The sequence below is a fragment of the Danio rerio genome, chromosome 21 (assembly GCF_052040795.2).
Source record: "Danio rerio strain M-AB ecotype USA chromosome 21, GRCz13ab, whole genome shotgun sequence".
Lineage (NCBI taxonomy): Eukaryota > Metazoa > Chordata > Actinopteri > Cypriniformes > Danionidae > Danio > Danio rerio.
Window position 1 is genome coordinate 8,858,603 of NC_141041.1, and position 23,104 is coordinate 8,881,706.

General features: G+C 34.2%; 2 protein-coding genes across 8 annotated transcripts in view; one reads left to right on the forward strand and one right to left on the reverse strand.

The window, feature by feature from the left end:
• Positions 1-23,104, forward strand: part of ap3b1a (adaptor related protein complex 3 subunit beta 1a) — a 762,544-nt gene that overhangs the window by 367,034 nt on the left and 372,406 nt on the right. The window lies entirely within an intron of this gene.
• The window catches only part of pde8b (phosphodiesterase 8B), a 104,818-nt gene that overhangs the window by 14,502 nt on the left and 67,212 nt on the right, over positions 1-23,104 (reverse strand). For all 6 annotated transcript variants that reach the window (XR_015519919.1, XR_015519918.1, XR_015519920.1 and 3 more), the window contains exons 8-15: positions 21,933-22,073; positions 21,759-21,847; positions 19,848-19,902; positions 12,300-12,351; positions 10,499-10,576; positions 10,128-10,204; positions 5,787-5,951; positions 1,822-1,879 (exon numbers count right to left, since the gene is read on the reverse strand). Coding sequence is in view for 3 of the 6 variants with exons in the window: in XM_087300597.1 (XP_087156723.1) it covers positions 1,822-1,879; positions 5,787-5,951; positions 10,128-10,204; positions 10,499-10,576; positions 12,300-12,351; positions 19,848-19,902; positions 21,759-21,847; positions 21,933-22,073 (715 nt within the window). In the remaining 3 variants the exon portion in view is untranslated. The remainder of the gene's footprint in view (positions 1-1,821; positions 1,880-5,786; positions 5,952-10,127; positions 10,205-10,498; positions 10,577-12,299; positions 12,352-19,847; positions 19,903-21,758; positions 21,848-21,932; positions 22,074-23,104) is intronic.

The window sequence follows — 23,104 nt, forward strand, 5'->3', positions numbered from 1 at the left end:
GTGTGACGCAATTGTTGTTTGCTAGTTTCCACTTGGCGCAAGAGTCATTTTGACGTTTTGCACCACGCTGTTTAAATAGCAAATGTATTTGTGCTCATATGTGCGCCCATAGGCATTCTGGTAAAAAAAAGAGGTGTGTTGAGGCACAAATCAGATCTATAGTCCAGCTCAGAGTGCGTTAATTGTGCACCTTACTAACACATTGCTTAATACACAAAGGGGTACAGCAATATGCAAATATCTTTACAAATAAAAAATAATTAAAATTTTAATGATATATATATATAGGATATAATAAGGATATTTATATAGGCTATAAATATAAAGGATTAAAATATTACAAAAAATATTATTTTCTAGCCTACATAAATATAAAAACCACTGCCTCCATGCATTCATTTCTTTTTTAGTTAATTCATGTCAATGTGCTTTTGTATAATGTTATTATTATTATTAGCAGTATTATTTATTATATGCATATTTATATTTGTTTTATTAAAAACAAGCTTAGTTTTGCCCACCTGTCAGGTTTTAGAATATATGGGGCACAGCCTGTGTAGTTGGATATAACTCAGTTTTGAGCACACTTCATTATTATTGTTCATTTATTTGTTTGCTGGAAACTAGAACTGAATTTAGAAATAGTTTTGAAACAAATCTTTGCGCCAAACAAACTAAATTTATTATGTATAGGCTAATAGATGTCTGTGCGTACAACATGTTTCCCTATCCACGAGAGCGAAAGTGAAAGTAAATAATGAGAAGACCTTATCTCTCATTCTCGCGCTGTTGATGCTCTGTTTAACTGTTTTCTTGCTAGTGAAATGCTCAATTTTTCCACTTACAAAGTCCGTCATGTAAATAGCAAATGCCCTTAATCTATTTTCCCTGCTTTTCTCCTCTTTGAACTAATACTGTTGTCGATCAGTGCCATCTCCTGGACTCATTAAAAAAATGCGATCTAATTGGATGGAAAACAACTGCTGTGAAGCATTTTCTCCTCGTTGTCAGACGGCATCTTGTACCATTTAAATCAAGCCTCGTCATCGCTAAAGACCAACCTAAACAAATTTAATTCACCAAAATGTTTGACACACACACGTAGCCTGTTCTGTCCCACTAACACACTGATTTAATAACTGTGACAAAGTGAAAATAAAGAGACATTTTGAAATGACAGAAAAACCCAAACCGTGGTAAATACTACACACGAAATGAAACAAACGGCTCGCGATTAGAATGAACAGCAAACCAGCCAGCACAGTATCAATAACGCACATTTATTGGTCATTTTTGTAAATTGCATGACTTACACACCTGTTAAGCTTCATGCCAGTAAACTGGTGTGCTCTGTAATGCACTGAAATATTGCGTGTGTGTGTTTGTGTGTGTGTCAGCTAACAGGCCGGGAACACACACACACACACACACTGTATTTCGGACGGCAGACACGTTAAATAGGAGAACGTTTTTCTCTCGCGCTTGAACCACAGATCTGACAGATTATAACGGCTTTAACACGCACCTTTTAAAGTTGTGTGTCACAAAAACACTCCGTAATCTACTCAAAGTGCTAACGAAACCCATTTTCGGAGCGCAAATTACCGGTTGTAAACGCTGTAAACGGAAGTTCTAAACATTCTGCCGGAAGACGCTGGTCGCTATGGCACCCTCCATGCAGCAGACAAGAAAAAGGTCTGGCATCTGGAAAGTATTCCTAGCGCTTGACTTTTTATTTTAAAGCCTTATTCAAAAATGGATTAAATTCATTTATTTCCTCGAAATTCTACACACAATTGCCCATAATGACAATGAACCTACTTTGTAAAGCACTTTTGGAGAAGATGTACTCGTTCCCGGAGAGCCTTCTGAGTCCGTCCTGCAGTGAAGAAGAAATACACAACAGTAAATCTGAGTGAAATCAAAGAGAAAAGGCCAAAATATTGTTTCAAGCCAACATAATCATAACAGCAGACTTAAGCAGCGCACTGACACGCTAGCCATGATTCACTCTCTCTCTCAGGAGAAGAGCCGTTTATCAGAGCTGCAGGATATTAAACACACACCGAAAAACTGATCCAGACTCAGCTTCAACAATCCAGCACTTAAAACAAACTCTGAGTGAGATGAAGCAGATGCAGGATAATCACACTCTAGTGTATGTGTGTGTGTGTGTGTGTGTGTGTGTGTGTGTGTGTGTGCCATAGTCATGCATGTACGCAACACACATACGCACAGCAAATACACAGTCACATACACATAGACACAGTCACACACATACTTAACACAGACACTAACACACACATACATACTTACATAGATACATACACACACTAACACACACATCTGTACATACACTCACACATATACACAGACAATAACACTAAAAAACTAACAAAGAGACACACTAATACATACATACACACACGCATAGATGCATACACAGACACTAACATACACACACACACACTAATGGATACATAGAGAAAACACACAGGCAAACAGACACACACTAACAAAAGGACACACTAGTGTATACACACACACGCATGTGCACATAGATGCATACACACACACACACACACACACACACACACACACACACACACACACACACACACAAAAGAAAAACACACAGGCACACAGACAGAGACACACACACACACACACACACACACAGACAAAAATACAGGCAAACAGAAACACACACTAACAAAGGGACACACTCGTATATATACACAAAGGCATGTGCGCATAGATGCATACACACACACACAAAAGAAAAACACACAGGCACACACTAACAATGAGACACACTCATACATACACATACACACAAACATACATACAGACCCACACACATGCACGCACGCACGCGCACGCGCACACACGCACGCACATACATATACACACACACGCACACACACACAAGCGTTTTTTACACAAAAAACACACAGGCTAACAGACACACACTAACAAAGAGACACACTCATGCATACACATACACACATACATACATACAGACCCACACACATGCCCGCACGAGTCGCACGCGCACACACGCACGCACATACATACACACACACACGTGCATAGATGCATACACAGACACTGACACACACACATGCGTTTTTTACACAAAAAACACACAGGCTAACAGACACACACTAACAAAGAGACACACTCATACATACAAACTACCATACATGCAAACATACACACACATACACACACACACACACACACACAGGCCTGCAGCTGCAGTGATGCACCTTTGACCCCTCACTCTAAAAGCTGATCTAAACTCTGGAGATTTGTGCATCCGCTTGACATTCATGAAACAGAGAAACGTGACATTATGAGAGGAAGCGCTTCACTTGACTGGCTGATTATTTCCCTGGTTTTAAAGTACACATGAACTCAAAGCTAACCGTATGATTTTGTTAGCGCACATTGCTAGTTTTGTGGTGAACAATTCATCTGTGCAGGTATTACAAAAATAGTTTGCTCTTGTAATCTAAAATTAACGTGTAAAAATCCACTTCCTGTTTTTCAGTTCAATTTCTGAGATTAGGTCTGTCTGAGGTAATGGGTGGGGCTAACATACTTAACCACGCCCCCTCCTACTGTCAGTTATGACATCAAACAGAAATGTTGAGGAGGAGGAGTCTGATAACTCTCCTCAAACCCTTTTCCAGATCTTTCTGAATGAAATGCTTGCATTCGCCAATCAGCTCACAGTAGAAAAAACAGGCCACGCCCACTGTTTTCTCATTTATTATTCTGTTTCTCTAGGAACTGCATCATAATCAGTGTTCTTACTAATCAACAACTCAAGTCATTTTGACTTATTCCGAAAACAAAACAATTAATTTTTAACTTGTCTAGAAAAGCTTCTTGATTTAAGAATTGTGAGATATTTGGATTAGAAACTAGACGAAAACTCTAAGTAAGAAAAGCATTATGTTGCAGTCTAACAGCTCTGTGCTTGTGTGAAACATTGCGATCTGGTTTGTAAGTGTAAAAGACGAGTAGATGGCAGACAGTGGGACTGCGGTGTAAACACAGACTGCTGGCTAACTGTGAACCAGCGTGTGCCAGAACACATGCAGCTCAATGCATCTATGCCACCAAAAACACAAGCGTTCGCATCTCCTGACATCTCCAGTCACACGGCATATACAAGAGTCCATTTCCTGGCAGAAAAGCTCTCAATTTGTCCCGTAATGATGATTCTCTGCTGAAAAAATCTGCTCGGGGTTTTATGTGAGTACAGGTGAAATGTCTCAGCTGTTTGACATCAATCGGTAATGTTTATGATGTCTTTGTGCTGAACGTGTTTGAAGAGTATTTTCAGGCTATATCGGGTGGGTGTAAGATGACTTCTGCAGTTTTTTTGAGCAATGTTTAGTGCACAATATGATGGAAAGCCGGAGTGGCTTGTGCTTTAAATAAAATACGATTAAATTCAATAATATAAAAATACATACTTCTATACATTATAACCAAAAATGTATTGTACCACAAAGGTTTATAAAATAAACTAAAAAATAAACAAATACTAAAAGTAAAACTAAAATAAAGTATAGTTTAGTAATGAAATGAATACACTTAATACAATTAAGAGTTAGAAATAAAATAAATAAATGCTTAAAAAATTTAATTAAATGTTTTAATTAAAATAGATAAAATTAAGAAGAATCAAGAATTTTATATATAAGTAAAAATAATAATGATATAAATAAAAATCTAATCAAATAAAAATTGTGCAGTAATAATTTTAATTAAAAATAGCTTAATAATAAAAGTAATTCATAATAATTTTACAAGTAATAACATGCAATGAATGATTTATTGTTATAGATAAAATAAAATATATGATTGTTATTAAATAACATTAATTATACTGTACATCAAAAGGTTAGAGTAACTAACTAAATAAAATGATTAATTAAAAAATATAATGAATTATGTCTTAAACGGAAGGGTAAATAAAATGAAATAAGATAAAAAAAATAAAATAAAATAGGGTCAGTAATATTAGTAAAAGGGTCATTTATTAAAAAAAAAGAAGGTAGGATTAATATTAGAACTCAAGGGTAAAAATATTAAGAAAACAAAACAAAACAAAATAAAACAGCAACCAAAGCAAACAAAACTAAAGCAAACAAAACAAAACAAAAGCAAAAAAAACAAAAAAACAAAAACAAAGCAAACAAAACAAAAGCCAAAAAAGCAACAAAAAAAGCAAAGCAAACAAAACCAAAAAAAAAAAAAACAAACCAAACAAAACCAAAGCAAAAAATCAAAGCAAACATAACAAAACTATAAACAAAGCTAAAGCAAACAAAACCAACCAAACCAAGGCAAAAAAACAAAAACAAAAAAACAAACCAAACCAAAGCAAACAAAACTAAACAAAAAACAAACAAACAAAACCAAAGTAAACAAAACCAAAGCAAACAAAACCCAACCAAACCAAAAAAACTAACAAAAACAAAATAATCCACCCCCAACAAAAAACAAAAACAATGCAAAAACGTTTCCTAAAACCACTGCGAAGAAAATAAAAGAAAGCAAAACAAAACACAACAAAAATCCAACAAAAAATCCAAACCAAACCAAAGCAAAAAAAGCAAAAAAAAAAAAAAAAAAAAACTAAAGCAAAAAAAAGAAAGAAAAAAAAGCACTTTTTTCTTTTTCTTTAGCAAAATAAAAAAAAATCAGAAATCAAATACATGCCTTTCACGAATAAAAGAAAGCAGTGGACTTGACTCTCGACTTACACTCATGAGTCCCCCGACCAGGTCATTGGTGTGGGGATCGTCCTCTTTTGACGCCAGCTGGGGTGAGTAGAGTTCAGTGGTCCTCAAAATCTCCAGAACACGATCCAGAGCTTCCGCTACCGTCACCGGACTGCTCTCCTGCGCGGCGTTAATGATATTTATCACCTAAAACAGATTGAAGACAAAGAGTGAGAGACCAAAACAAACCACTAATCAAAGGCTTAGATCCATAAATACGTCTGTAGTGTGAGGAATTTTCCCCGTTGACATCTGTTCTCTTTCCACTCTCACAAACAAATGCTCAGTCGTGACCAAGTAACCGTAAATATGCAAGTGCAGACAGAGTTCAGTGCGTGTCTGCATGCTGTGTTTTATTCTGAAGTACACTGAAAAATCCATTTACCACTTCACATTCACCTCTTTAATATGAGCTAAATTAGAATCGAGGAAGCAGACAGAATCTAATATTTACATTTAAACAGGACCTAATATTTTAACACTTACAATTTAAGTAAAAGGATGTTACCTAATTAAGCCTAAAATTAGCTTGACGAAGGCTTGATTTGGATATAATAATAATAAACGGAAAAAGATAGAAAAAAAGAATGATGGACAAATACAAATACAGGACAACAGATGGATAGATACAGTATGTAGAATACTGTGTATTGTAGTACAGTATACAGACTAAATTGGCTGATATATGGATAGATTTATAGATATATAAAATGATGGATGGATGGATAAATGAATGAATGGATATATATATATATATATATATATATATATATATATATATATATATATATATATATATATATATATATATATATATATATAGAATAGATAATAGATGGATAGATTTATAGATTTATAGAATGATGGATGGATAGATGAATGGATTTACAGATCTATAGAATGATGGATGGATTGATTTATAGATAGATAGAATGATGGATAGATGGATGGATGGATTTATAGATCTATAGAATGACGGATAGATGGATGGATGGATTTATAGATATATAGAATGATGGATGGATGGATGGATGGATGGATGGATGGATGGATGGATTTATAGATATATAGAATGATGGATGGATGGATTTATAGATATATAGAATGATGGATGGATGGATTTATAGATATATAGAATGATGGATGGATTTATAGATATATAGAATGATGGATGGATGGATGGATTTATAGATATATAGAATGATGGATGAATGGATTTATAGATATATAGAATGATGGATGGATGGATTTATAGATATATAGAATGATAGATGAATGGATTTATAGATATATAGAATGATGGATGGATGGATTTATATATATAGAATGATAGATGAATGGATTTATAGATATATAGAATGATGGATGGATGGATTTATATATATAGAATGATGGATGGATGAATTTATAGATATATAGAATGATGGATGGATGAATGTATAGATATATAGAATGATGGATGAATGGATTTATAGATATATAGAATGATGGATGGATGGATTTATATATATATAGAATGATGGATGGATGAATTTATAGATATATAGAATGATGGATGGATGGATTCATATATATAGAATGATGGATGGATGGATTTATAGATATATAGAATGATGGATGGATGGATTTATATATATAGAATGATGGATGGATTGATTTATAGAATGATGGATGAATGGATTTATAGATATATAGAATGATGGATGGATGGATTTATATATATATATAGAATGATGGATGGATGAATTTATAGATATATAGAATGATGGATGAATGGATAGATTTATATATATAGAATGATGGATGGATGGATTTATAGATATATAGAATGATGGATGGATGGATTTATAGATATATAGAATGATGGATGGATGGATTTATATATATATAGAATGATGGATGGATGAATTTATGGATATATAGAATGATGGATGGATGGATTTATAGATATATAGAATGATGGATGGATGGATTTATATATATAGAATGATGGATGGATGGATTTATATATATAGAATGATGGATGAATGGATTTATAGATATATAGAATGATGGATGGATGGATTTATATATATATATAGAATGATGGATGGATGAATTTATAGATATATAGAATGATGGATGAATGGATTTATAGATATATAGAATGATGGATGGATGGATTTATAGATATATAGAATGATGGATGGATGGATTTATATATATATATAGAATGATGGATGGATTGATTTATAGAATGATGGATGGATTGATTTATAGATATATAGAATGATGGATGGATGGATTTATAGATATATAGAACGATGGATGGATGGATGGATGGATATATATAGAATGGATGGATGGATTTATAGATATATAGAATGATGGATAGATAGATTTATATATAGAATGATGCAGAGAGTGGCGAGCCAGTGGCGCAGGAGGTAGTGCTGTCGCCTCACAACAAGAAGGTAGCTGGATTTCTGGTTCAAGCCTCGGCTCAGTTGGCGTTTCTGTGTGGAGTTTGCATGTTCTCCCTGCGTTCGTGTGGGTTTCCTCCGGGTGCTCCGGTTTCCCCCACAGTCCAAAGACATGCGGTACAGGTGAATTGGGTAGGCTAAATTGTCCGTAGTGTATGAGTGTGTGTGGATGTTTCCCCAGAGATAAGTTGCGGTAAAAACTTGGAAAAAAGTTTTTCCGCTGCGTAAAAACTTGCTGGATAAGCTGGCGATTCATTCTGATGTGGTGACCCTGGATTAATAAAGGGACTAAGCCGACAAGAAAATGAATGATACAGAGATTTATAGAAATATCGAATGATGGATGGATGGATGGATTTATATATAGAATGGATGTATGGATTTATAGCTATACACTGTAGAAGGATAGATTTATAGACATATAGAATGATGAATAGATGAAAGGATGGATGGATTTATATAAAGAATATATACAACAGATGGATTTATAGATATATAGAATGACGGATGGATAGATTTGTGAATATATAGAATGATGGATGGATAGATAGATGAATTCATAGATATATAGAATGATGGATGGATGGATGGATGGATGGATAGATGGATGGATTTATATTTTGAATATATAGAATAGATGGATTTATAGATACATAGAATGACGGATATATGGATGGATGGATGGATTTATAGATATAAAGAATGATGGATGGATTTATATATAGAATGAATGGATTAATTTATAGATATATAGAATGATGGACGAATAAATTTATAGATATATAGAATAATGGAAAGATGAATTTATAGATATCTAGAATGATGGATGGATGAATTTATAGATATATAGAATGAATATATAGAATGATGGATGGATGGATTTATAGATATATAGAATGATGGATGGATGGATGGATGGATTTATAGATATATAGAATGATGGACGGATGGATGGATGGATGGATGGATGGATGGATGGATGGATGGATGGATGGATGGATTTATAGATATATAGAATGATGGACGGATGGATGGATGAATTTATAGATATACAGAATGATGGAAGGATGAATTTATAGATATATAGAATGATGGGTGGATGATATATAGAATAGATGGATGGATTTATAGATATATAAAATGATGTTTAAAAGAAGAAATGGATAGATGGATATATAGAATGGATGGATGGATGGATGGATGGATGGATGGATGGATGGATGGATGGATGGATGGATGGATGGATGGATGGATGGATGGATGTATGGATTGATTTATTGATTGATGGATGGATGTATGGATGGATTGATTGATGGAAAGATGGATAGATAGAAAGAGGGGTGGATGGATGGATAAAAAGGATGGATGGTAGATGATACAGTGTATAGAACAATGGTTTTTGATGGTTGGCTAGTTGGAAATAAAGAATAATGGATAAATACTAATAAAGAACAAAACGTAGATGGACATAAAGAACTATAGATAGAATAAGGGATGAATTGATATGATGGATGTTTATATGGACAAATAAAATGACATGGCTAGATAGAAAAATGGGTAGATGTATGGATAAAACAATGGATAGAAATAAAAAAGCATAAAACAACAGATGAATGGATAAATATTATATAAGGAAAGATGGATTGTAGATGATAAATAAAACAATGGATAATTTGCTATATGAAAATAAAGAATGGTGGATAGATACAAATATAGGACAATAAATGGAAAGATAGACAGATGTATAGATGTGATCTTTTAGATTTTTATTGACCTGGACTAAAGCAGTGATCATTATAATGACTGATAAGTGTCTGATGTGTGTTTAGTGATGGACAGAATTTCTTGCATGCAGGTGTACCTTAGTGATCGGAGCCTCAATCGTCATCGAATGGATTCGGGCCATAGAGGAATATCTGCGGTTCTGTAGACTAGGAGCTGAGAGAGAGAGAGAGAGAGAGAGAGAGAGAGAGACAGAGATCTTTAAATAGCTCTGTCTGCGTCAGAGCACACTGAGACTGTGGGTGTGCTGATGTCATCAAAGCTGGATACGTCACAAAAGACCCCCTTAGCGCGCACACACACACACACACACACACACACACGAAATTCAAATACATCATGAACACACACAGAGATGCACGCGTGAACACAAATTCCTAATTTTCTCTGGCTCTTACTTATCTGCATTGTTCTGCTGTATTCAGTGTGTTGTGATTGTGTCTCTCTTACCGTCGCTGCTGTGAGAGCTGATTGATCTGACGTCCACAGACTCTTTCCTCCGGTCCTTGTGACGCAAGGAGTTGCATTCTGAATAAAGACAAAACAGCAGCGAGCGCAGTGAGTGCAAGACGTAACTACCTTCATCATCTTTTATCTCACAGCCAACCACCATCAACGTTTGACCCGCATCACCGTCATCATCATCAACAGAAGCACAGCACTGTCATGCAGAGACTGAGATTAAAGCCAACATCACAACCCCAATGCACTGCCCTTTCCTTTTCCAGGAACATAAAAAAAGACTAGATGAAAGGGTGTTGTTATGGAATACTAGGCTGTTGCTAGGGTACGGATTATTCTCTGATCGCCACAGTGGAATGAACCACCAACTATTTCAGCATATGTTTAAAGCAGTGGATGCCCTTCCAGCTGCAATCAAGTACTGGGAAACACCCAAACACTCTCACACATAACAGTTACCCAAGTCACCTATAGCACATGTAATTGGACTGTAGGGAAAACCAGTTTTCAGGGTTTTGGTTTGGGATTGGTAGGTGGGTAGATGAATGGATGGATGGATGGATGGGTAGATGGATGGATGGGTAGATAGATGGATGGATAGATAGATAGATAGATAGATAGATGGATGGATGGATGGATGGATGGATGGATGGACGGGGAGGTAGATGGATGGATGGAAGGATGGATGGATGGATGGATGGATAGGTGGGTGGGTGGATGGATGGACGGGTGGACAGACGGAAAGATAGATAGATAGATAGATAGATAGATAGATAGATAGATAGATAGATAGATAGATAGATAGATAGATAGATAGATAGATAGATAGATAGATAGATAGATAGATAAATGGATGGATGGATGGGTAGGTAGATGGATGGATGGATGGATGGATGGATAAACAGATGGATGGATGGATGGATGGATGGATGGATAAACAGATGGATGGATGGATGGATGAATGGATGGAAGAATAAATGGATAGGTGGGTGGGTGGATGGATGGATGGATGGACAGACAGATGGATAAACAGATGGATGGATAAACAGATGGATGGATGGATGGATAAACAGATGGATGGATAAACAGATGGATGGATGGATGAATGGATGGATGAATAAATGGATAGGTGGGTGGGTGGGTGGATGGATGGACAGACAGATGGGTGGATGGATGGATGGATGGATGGATGGATGGATGGATGGATGGATGGATGGATGGATGGATGGATGGATGGATGGATGGATGGATGGATGGATGGATGGATAGATAGATAGATAGATAGATAGATAGATAGATAGATAGATAGATAGATAGATAGATAGATAGATAGATAGATAGATAGATAGATAGATAGATAGATAGATAGATAGATAGATGGTGAATGGAAGTTGTCATTCAGGTATTAAAGAAACTTTTGCAATGCGGTTGCGATATTAAGTAGTATTAAGTGGTTCTGATCGAGATGTTATTCAGTTAGCTCTTCAAAAGGAGTGTTGCTATGGGGTTGCTAAAGTGTTGCGGTTTTCAAAGTTTTTTTATTAAAGTCTGATCACAATTTCCAGGGTGCACTGCTGCCACCCGTCTATTCTGCACCACGATCACTGACTGTTTATCAAAGCCACATTGATTTGTGCCTTTTCATTCCTGCTTTTGTTTCACAGCATGCCACATAAACCAAATCTATAAAGAGTCATTATCGACTGCAGTGTGCTAATTAAGCAACATTGCATGATGGATCCAAAACACACATAGTAAACAAACAACGCTTCAAAGACAGCTACTGTACCTGATTGTGAGTGTTCACCACAGCATTTCTCTTCTTTGCTCAGCTTGTGAACCTGCAAACACAGATCTCTGATCAGCTGGCTCTCGGAAACAAACACAATGATCCTAATCATCTCACTCAACACAGTTTTAATTATCTGGCAACAAAGTTAGAATGACATTTGGAGGGTTGATTAGACCCAGCCTACTGATATACAGGGAGGGGGGGGGGGTGTATTGAACACTTCATGTTTTTTCCTAGGAATAATTTTTCTGAAGGAGCTGTTGACATGGAATTAAACCTAATTTTGGTAAAACCCCAAACTATGCAAACATTAAGAAAAAACATAATATAAAATAATGAGTTATGCGTAATAACAATGGAATGACAAAAGGAGAAATCACTGAATTACTGAAACGTATTTAATACCTTACATAAAAGGCTTTTTTGGTGATGGCAGCTTACGGCCCGTTTTCACTGAGTGATATGGTACGGTACGGTTCGGTATGCTTTTATGGTCATTTCCACTATCAAAAGGTACCTAAAAAAGTGAACAATATAGTGCCACTTTTTTGGGAACCCTTTGCAAAGGGTACCTAGCACAACAAAAGGGTACCAAAAAGCGGAGCTAGACGTACAGCTGAACGATATTGGAAAATAGGTACCGCCATTTTTAAATACACAGCCTAGTCTAGGCTAGGCATGAGACGATAAACATTTTCAAGGTATATCGCGGTTTATAAAAGTCAAAACTGTTTTACGCGGGTTTTAAAACTGTCAAATTTTTCTGCAATACAGTTCCTGAGGTATGCATATGATTTTTATTTACATTTATTTTGCTGTTTTGTTTTTTAGGGAAAACTGCATCTTCAGCAAAAAAAAAAGATATCTAAAGATGCCATTTTAAAATGTAAAAGAATCTGTTTTTAAAATAAATGAAGACAGCAGTAGTCAATAATTGATTTAGCCTGACATGTTTACTCTTCCAAAATATTTTATTTTAAATGTTTCTCTAAATAAAATATACCGTTTTCAAAGGGAAAAAAAGCAGTAATCACAATACCGTGATGCCGTGAAATTTGAATATCAGAAAATTTACTGGCCCATGCCTAGCCGAGACATTACACCGTGATAATATATACATAAAATAACAAACCATGGTTGACCCGAGGCCAAACAAACCTTGTTGTCGTCTTGATGAACAGCCACAAAGCCAGAAAGAAGAGCAGAATCTACCCTGTGCCCTGTAGTTTTTTTTTTACAAGGCAGTCTAAGGCGCAAGCAGTTTCGCTTTCTTACAGCCACTCGCTGCGTGTTTATATTTGAAATAACAAACTTCTTGACCTGATGATAATAATGCCGGCATTTTATTGAAATGCTTCTGACATCCAATCCTATCAGAAATAAACAAACGCGAGAGTGAAGCATGAAAAAACTAAGGAAAAAACAAAGGAGCAAATGTTTCTTTCAGCAACCTAAAAGATGAACAAACTGCCATGTTTAACTATTATCATCACCTTTTGGACTTTTATGAACTTGAAATGATGGAATTAGTCTCTAACAAGAGGTTACATGTGCTGGTGAAGATTAAAGATACAGATGTGAGGTTTGCACTGACTGTAGGCTATATGTTGCCTGTTGTTTTTAAACCCAAATAAGGACTAAATGTATGCTGTGTGTAGTTTTTCTGTAATTGGTATTATATCGGAGACTGTAAGGGTCTGTATGTGTTCATATGTTGCATTTATTTACAGTAGTTATTTAACAGTTAACAGTAACAGTTAACAGTTCTTTAGTTACAGTAGGCTTTTTCACATCATTGACCTGCAGTTATAATTAAATCATGTTCATAGAAAGGTTAGTAATGAACATTTATACACAAGTATTTATGTGTATAAAGCATCTGTTTCGTGAGAAGTGCTTCTCATTTGATATGTGAACGAACTGTACAGCTTTACTTTAACATTTCCTCGAGCATGATGTCGACTGAAACTTTCTGCAGTACACCACGCCCTCCAAAAGACTACCATTGGTACCCTTTTAGCAGTGGAAACGCAAGCCTGATAAAGGTGACCCGTACCGACCCGTACTGTACCACTCAGTGGAAGCAGGCCATTAAAGACGCTTCTCATATGGAGAGCAGTGTACAAATCTTGATGATTCTGTAGGCCTCATCTATCAAATCTGATCTTCAATTTGTGTTTACTATTGGATTCAAGTCAGGTGATTGGCTGGGCCATTCTACAGCTTTATTTTCTCTCTATCAAACCATTTGAGAGTTTCCTTGGCTGTGTTTGGGTCATTCTCTCGCAGAAATGATGAAAAAAGATCAAGCAACCAACAAAAGTATCCTGTTGTTCGTTGTTTTAAGGGTAGAGACTCTGATTACAAAGGAAAAGATATGATTTATCAGGTATGTGCCTTATCTTGACATTAGTTTTAGTGTTTGTTGAGTTCGCCTGGACGGAAATCCTGCCTGCTGCCAATCCATTTAATCCTTTTAACATGATCAGGTTTTGAATGAATGACACAGGATTTTCAGTCTTAGGTCAGAGATTAGAGAGAGAGAGGGATGCCAAAATTAATTTATATAGCAAGTAAGATTTCTGTTTTATCAAAAAGTAAAAGAGGGTGCTGAATGGATAGGAATGTCCACACTTCCCAAAAAATGTGAAAACAAATGACCTCACATACAGTACATATGACATGCAGGTAAGAAGATAAAAGAGCTTTAATACACCGTACTAAAGGATGAGGTCAGAAAATCTGATTAAAATCTGATTAACAGCCACACACTGAACCACAGAAGATTTACTACACGGTCACTAAAAAACAATCCATTATTTTCATCTGCTTTAATCCATCTTGGTGAACTCGTTATTCTCATTCGTCAATTTCTAAATCAGAACTTCTGTCATGTTTGAAAGCAAAAATATTCAAGGAGAAATGTTTTAGATGACAGATATAGATGCACTTGTTTTCTGAATATTATTTGGTAAGACTTTGTAACCATTTTTAAATACATTTTCTCTAATAAGCAGTAAATATAAGAAATATTATTCAATCATTTATTAATTTTCCTTCAGCTTAGTCCCTTGTATATCAGGGGTCGCCAAAGCGGAATGAACCGCCAACTATTCTGGCATATGTTTTATGTAATGGATGTCCTTCCAGGCACAACCCAGTACTGGAAAACACTCATCCACTCCAGCATTCACACACACACATACACTATGGTCAATTTAGTTAATCCAATTCACTTATAGTGCTGGAAGGGCATCCGCTATGTAAAATTTATGCCGTAATAGTTGGCGGTTCAGTCCACTGTGGCAACCCCTGATATATAAAGGTGATTTTGTAATAAGAGATCACATGCTTTGGGATGAAATTAATGGACAAACCAGTGGACTGGCCACATTGTAAAACATCTGAAATGTTGTTTTGGTCATTATAAAATCAACCCAGACTCATTCTGAAAACGTAGTCCCGTGGACGTTTCTGGAGACCGCAAAATACTTTCCGGGAGGTACATATTTTTGCAGTTTTTGTTTTCGTGAATCCAGGAGTGGCCGCTGTGCACGCTTTTTCATATCTCAAATGTCTCCCGCGAGTGCTGTTCTCGCGTAAACCTACCAGAGACTGCTGTTGACCGAACGTCTGTCTGACTGGGTGAATGACTGACTGGTCGACCGGCCAATCGACTGACCCACGCTTCTCCTTCCCTAAACCCAACCAGTTTTACAGATTGACCCGCCCACCCACTTACTTCCCTAAACCCAACCAATGATTTACAAAAGCCGTCCAAAAAAAGAAAAGCCCTCATCTGAATTGTACTACGTCTTCAGATTTTGCCACATTCTCACCCTGTTATTCACTTGTTAATTTTTTTTTGGATTCTGTTTTTGTCTTACCTGATTTCTGGAACCGCTCTTCCCCGGACTCGAACACGGTCATGGTCATGGTGGTCAACTCCTCTCTGTGTTTTAAGTCCGCCGTGGTACACGACAAGCTAACTGGACAAACTGGTTGCAGCTGAAAAGCCTTACACATGGAGGTAAGCCGTCAGCCGGTAAGCGCAAAAAGGAACACCGTCATATCGCCCCGTAGCGTTCGCTTAAAAACTGAAATGCAGCCATACGTACCTCCGGCTACATAATTCACGTTCTCCAGAAAAAGTCCACGGGACTACATTTCTAAATGAGTCTGTGTTGTCTAAAATCCCTCAGCCAAAGTCCATCATCAATGTGGTTCAGCATTTTTACCTCCTGAAGTGTCTTAAGCGTCTGCACTCCCAAAAAGCGTCTCACACCTCCAAAAGCCATTCACATTTATTACATTTCAGCTTTGTTTTCTGAGACGCAAGTTATTTATTATGTAAGAAAAAATGCTTCTCCTACTACAGCAAATTCCATTTTTCTCATGGATATTTGGTGCCAGTTTAACAGAAAGTGATGATTTTGGATGGGAAATAGTGCTTGATTTGCAAATGTTTTATGCAATTTTCCAGTCTTGCGCATAAGTTTAAAAGTTCACGAAACATCAAAACACATTTTTAAGATGTTGACAGTCATATATATGTCCCAAGTTGCTTAAAACACTATTAGGACACATATATTTAGCTAACATGTGAAAATTGGTTGTTTTGCATTGTTTAGAGCAAATTCGTTCTTCCGATTTAAAAATAGTTTTTTAAAGCAACATCACAGCGAGGAGATCATTGTATAAATTTCAGCGTGGAGATTGGATGTCTGTACCGGCCGGTACAAAGTGACATCATTCAGTTTTCAGCACATCTGTTCCATAATTGATGAGATAGACCTGATTCGAACCAATCAGCACGCTCTATTGTGAACAAGATGCAACTTCATTAATATGCATGATAGCTTTGAAGACTCCTTTTACCTGTTACAGTGTTCAGAGAGACGCCACGTTGTGTTGCCAACCGTAATTCAAACAAGTAGTGGAAGAATTGTTCGGAGACATGGGTCGTCAGTGTTGCTTTTATAAATGTGCTTCAATGAAGTATTTGTTTCCATTTCCCCATGATGCGAGCACCGCTGGCATCTAGCTAACACGCGACAAAAATATTTTTGTAAGAAACATTTTTTACCCGAGAGCTTTTCCAATCTGGATATTGCACAATCTGGATTTGCCACTCAACACCATTTCAGTTCTTGCTGACTGTCCTGTCTTTACAGATTTGGTAAGTGTGTGATCAATGTTTTTGTTTATGTTTATTCTGAGGCAAATCTAGTTAGTATCATCAGCAGTACTCTTTCAGTTTTTGAAGATTAATACATTGAATACATTGGTGAAAATGATTTAGTTACAGTACAGTAATATCACTAAATATTATGGACTAAAAATCCTCCACTTCCACACAGCTATATCCGCTATATATTTCCCTTGCGTCTCTGTTTGAGTGCCACTGTGAAAATAACACGTGCACGTAATGAAACTCCCCTTTTCATGCAAACCCTTCCCTCTTTTGCCACTAAACACTCTCACCTAAACAAAGCTGGACTCACCCACTTTCCTGACTTTTTTTTAAACTAGCGGTGTGAAAACACCCTGCTGAGATAAGGGGGTTTCACTGCCCTTTCATTTGCATCTTTGGATTTAAACACAGGCCCTATTTACGCTTATAATTTTAGTTTTAAAACGGTGTTTTACAATGAAAACGATCTGCATTTCACCAAGCGTTTCTGAACAACTCTCCGTCCACATTACACTGTTGAAAACACACATCACGTGACCCCACACACACACTCTGGCATGCACTTGAGCGATGAGAGCTGTGCACGTGGGACTGCTCATCAAGGATCTACATCTGGATCCGATCTCACTATATTTGTTAAACGTGATATTTAATTCATCTTGTTGTCTCTATCTAACAACATATTCCCTAACTTTGGTCTTTTGAATCTATTACTTGTTCTCAGGTAATGTGCTTTGGCTGAGTGCTAAGATAAGTATATTAGTCAATGTAACCACGTCCAGAATCTGCAAATTTGACTGATTGCTGGCCTTTATTTGCTATATTGAACAAACTTATTGTACATTATACTTTTACAATGGCCATTATTGATTATTAAAACTGATATTCAGCAAAAGAGGGAGTGTGTTTTGTATTTTTAATGAAAATGAAAGTTGGCAGTAATGTTATAGGCTCCATTTTGTTATAAATATGCATACAGTTAAGATGACGCTCATATAAATTTGTAGCTACATGTCGCCTCAGACATTTTTGGTGTCTGTTAAGTTGCTAACATTAAAACACAAATAGACAGTTCCTTGTATCTTGTTTTCATTTTATTGTAAAAAAAAAAAAAAAAAGTGGAAGAACGTATCTAGGGTGATGCGAATGACATTATAAATTACCCTGCTTCTTTTGAAAGATTTACTCGACGTATCCTCAAGAGTTTGTTTTCCATATCCAACTTGCAAAGTCTGAACTTACAAGGAGAGGATGCAAGACTGAACTGTGTTTAGGCTACTTAATATTGAGGAAAAAGCCTCAATCAAATAGGTGAACGTCTGCAGTCATGCCTTCGTTTTTACATGTCTCAGTTTTCCCCATCAACACTGACACGTAGCAGAAGCGTTTTAAAACTAAAATGGCCTCTTCAGCTTTTTAAAAGGCTTTTCAGTGCTCGAAAACTCTGGCGTAGTTCGGACATATGGCGTAACCATAGCAAAACTTATGCGTTCTTAAAACTAAAATGTATTAGTGTAAATGGGGCCTGAGATGTGTTTGTTACGTGTTGATAGACAGAATAACTCAGATAATTGAGGATAGGACAGGATTGTAAGTCACAATAGACCCTTAAAAAAACGAAATAAATAAACATATCCTTCGGCCTTTATATCCATCCATATACAGATGAAGCCCGAATTATTAGCCCTCCTTAATTATTAACCCTTCTGTATATTATTTTTATATACAACTTCTATTTTTCAACACATTTCAAAACATAATAGTTTTAATAACTCATTTCTAATGACTGATTTCTTTTTACCTTTGCCATGATGACAGTAAATAATATTTTACTACATATTTTTTAAGCTTAAAGACCAATTTAAAGGCAATTTAAAAGTTAATTAGGTTAAAAAAAATACCTAATAAAACATATTAATTTTGACTTAAACTCTATATCAATAAATATATTATTTTCGTCCAATTTCACTAATTGTAGCTGGCAATGATTCAAAGAAAATTATAGTTAAGCAGTGAGTAAAGCTCCGGCTATTTCACACACACGTCACTGTGTCTGTTTCAGAGCAGCAGCCCCAGCTAATGCTAGAACTAACAGCAGGGTTTAGACTTGTTTTATTAATAACCCTTACGCCCGTCTGGCTCTCTGACACTGGCTTGTCAGGAGAGATGCCAACATTTCTGCCCACCGTCGTCCTCACGTGCTTCGCACACTTCAAGTTTTGCTGCTAATTTGAGAGCTCTAATAATAGGTCGACATTAAGCGGGTTGAACATCTACTGGATATGCACTGATTAAAGTCTCACATGAAGCCAAATGAAAATATCACCTGGAGGAGATGATAGGAAACGTACCTGTCTGTGGTTGTCACTGTAAGGCCTCTTGATGGACACGAAATGACGGATTTTTCTGGAAGGTAAGGAAATAATTATTTTTGACTGATTTGTTGTGGCAAATTTGGAAAAATAAAGAACATTTAAAAACTACAATAATTGAAAAGGCACGATTGTAATACCACAGAAATGTTTCTTTTTGTCATTTTCAAGTGTCATTCAATGTAAAAAAAAAACAATAAAAAATATTTTAAAAATATTAAAATAAAAACAAAAACATTCATTAAAAATATTATTATAAAACTCTTACATGAGACCTGCTATTTATTTGGAACATAAAAATAAAATATAACATGAATAAACACAATAAAATAATAATAACACACACACACACACACACACACACACACACACACACACACACACACACACACACACACACACACACACACACACACACACACACACACATATATATAATATTAACAACATTATATATTAAAATATCTTTACTATAATTTGCATTATTATATTATTTTTAATTGTATTATTTTTTATAAATGTTAAATTAATGCTAATTATTAATCTATATTAACATGACATTTAATAATAATAATTATTATTATTATAGTTTTTAAATGTATTATTATTATTATTAAAAATAAATGTTATATTATTGCTAATTATTAATCAAGAAATGTATTTAATAGATGTATTTATAAATACATGTAAAATATACAAACATCATATAATATTAACATGACATTTTATTATTATTATTATTATTATTATCATTATTATTTTAGTTTTTATTATAATTATTATTTATTATTTATAAATGTTACATTAAATCTATTTTGTCTATAACTGTGTTTATTAGATGTATTAATAAATTAATGTAAAATATACAAAAATCATAAAACATTAACATGACATTTTATTATTATTATTATACTTTTTGAATGTTATTATTATTATTATTATTATTAATAATATTTATAAATGTTCAATTAATTCTATTTATTAATCAATAAAGCTATTTAATAGATGTATTAAAAAATAAACACAAAATACACAAAAATCATATAACAGGAACATGAAATGTTATTATTACATTATTATCATAGTATTTAATTTATTCTTATTCTTATTTATAAATGTTAAATTAATAATAATTATAAATCAACAAATGTATTAAATAGATGAAATAATAAATAATGTAAAATACACAAACATCATATAATATTAACATGACATTTTATTACTATTATAGGTTTTAAATGTTATTATTAATGTTATTATTATTATTATTATTATTATTTATAAATGTTAAATTAATTCAAATAATTTATCAATAATTTTTAACAAATGTATTAATAAATAAATGTAAAATACATAAACTTCATATAATATTAACATAAAATTGTTTTATTTTGTTAATTTATTTATTTTTTTTATTTAAATTAACGCTAATTAATAATAAACAAATGTATTTATTAGATGCATTAATAGATAAGCGTAAAATTAAACTTCATAAAATATTAACATGACATGTTATTATTATTATAGTTTTTAAATGTTATTATTATTTATAAATGTTAAATTAATGCTAATTATTAATATGTATTTATTAGATGTATTAATAAATACATGTAAAATACACAAACACCATATAATATTGACATGACATAATAATATTATTTATTATTAAACATTAAACATTTAAACAACATATTTATTAAACTTTTTATTGTTATTATAGTTTTTAAATATTATTATTATTTATAAATGTTAAATTCAATCTAATTACTAATTAATAAATGCATTTAATAGATGTATTAATCAACAAATGTAAAATACATGCACACAAACACACAAATTGATTTTATAATTGACATTTTTCATCACTTTTTTAATAATCATGTGACTCACCCTCCCTGGCCAACCACAGGAGTGATTCTGACATATTGCTGAATACTGTCCCCTGACTTCCTCCTTGAGAAATAGATCCCCTGCCATTCCTGGGCAAACAAACACACGTTATACATTCTGTAATGAATTAAGGTTAAAGCAGATACTTTTATGGTGCTCGAAGAGGCGTCTGACCTTTCCTTTCTTGATGCAGGTGTTGATGGTGTCCAGCAGGTCGGCGCTGTTCTTGTCACTCCTGGGCAGTTCGGTCAGCTCCTTACCGATCAGTTCTCCTCGATGATAACCCATCATCTTTTCAAACGCTGGATTTACATACTAAAAAACAAACAGAAACATAAATACACCAGCAAGTATTCATAAAAGGGGATATCATGAGTATTAAGAATGCATTTTATATCTTAAGTTTTTTTTGTGTTCACAATATCATAAGAATTATATACAGCTGAAGTCAAAATTATTAGCCCTACAGTGATTTCTTTTTCTTTTTCAAATATTTCACAAATTATGTTTAACAGTGCAAGCAATTTTTCACAGTATTTCCAATAATATTTTTTCTCATTATTTTTTTATTTCGGCTAGAATAAAAGCAGTTTTTAATTTTTTTAAACCATTTTAGGGTCAATATTATTAACCCCGATATTTTTTTTTCAGATTGTCTACTCAACACACCATCGTTTACAATGATTTGATTAATTCTAATTACCCTAACTTGCCTAATTAACCTAGTTGTCTTTAAATTGCACTTTAAGCTGAATACTAGTAACTTGAAAAATATCTCTCTTTACTAGTATCTAGTAAAACATTATGTACTGTCATCATGGCAAAGATATAAGTAATCAGTTATTAGAAATGAGTTACTATTATATATATATATATATATATATATATATATATATATATATATATATATATATATATATATATATATATATATATATATAACTATTATGTTTATAAAATAGTATATAACTTCAACTGTAGATTCAGACACCAGCTAACATTGCCATTTGAAAACCTTACTGTTAAATTCTTTAAAGAGCAGAACAGTAAGATTCTGGAAGTAAAAACTTGTACATTTTCTTCATAGCCATATCGATTTTTAATAATAATTGATAAACTTTTAAAGACAGGTTCCAGAACACACCCCCTAACTGCATAATCACTATGGGACCGATGGTAGCTCATGTTCAAAAACCAAAACAAACTTCCCAAAAATGGCAAAACAACATTTTTAAAAAATAATTTTGGTAATATTTTGTTTGAAATAACATAATTTAAGTATTCTTTAAAATTGTTTTACTACTGCATCATATCTTAGTCCCTTTAAAAAGTCTACATTTGTTCAT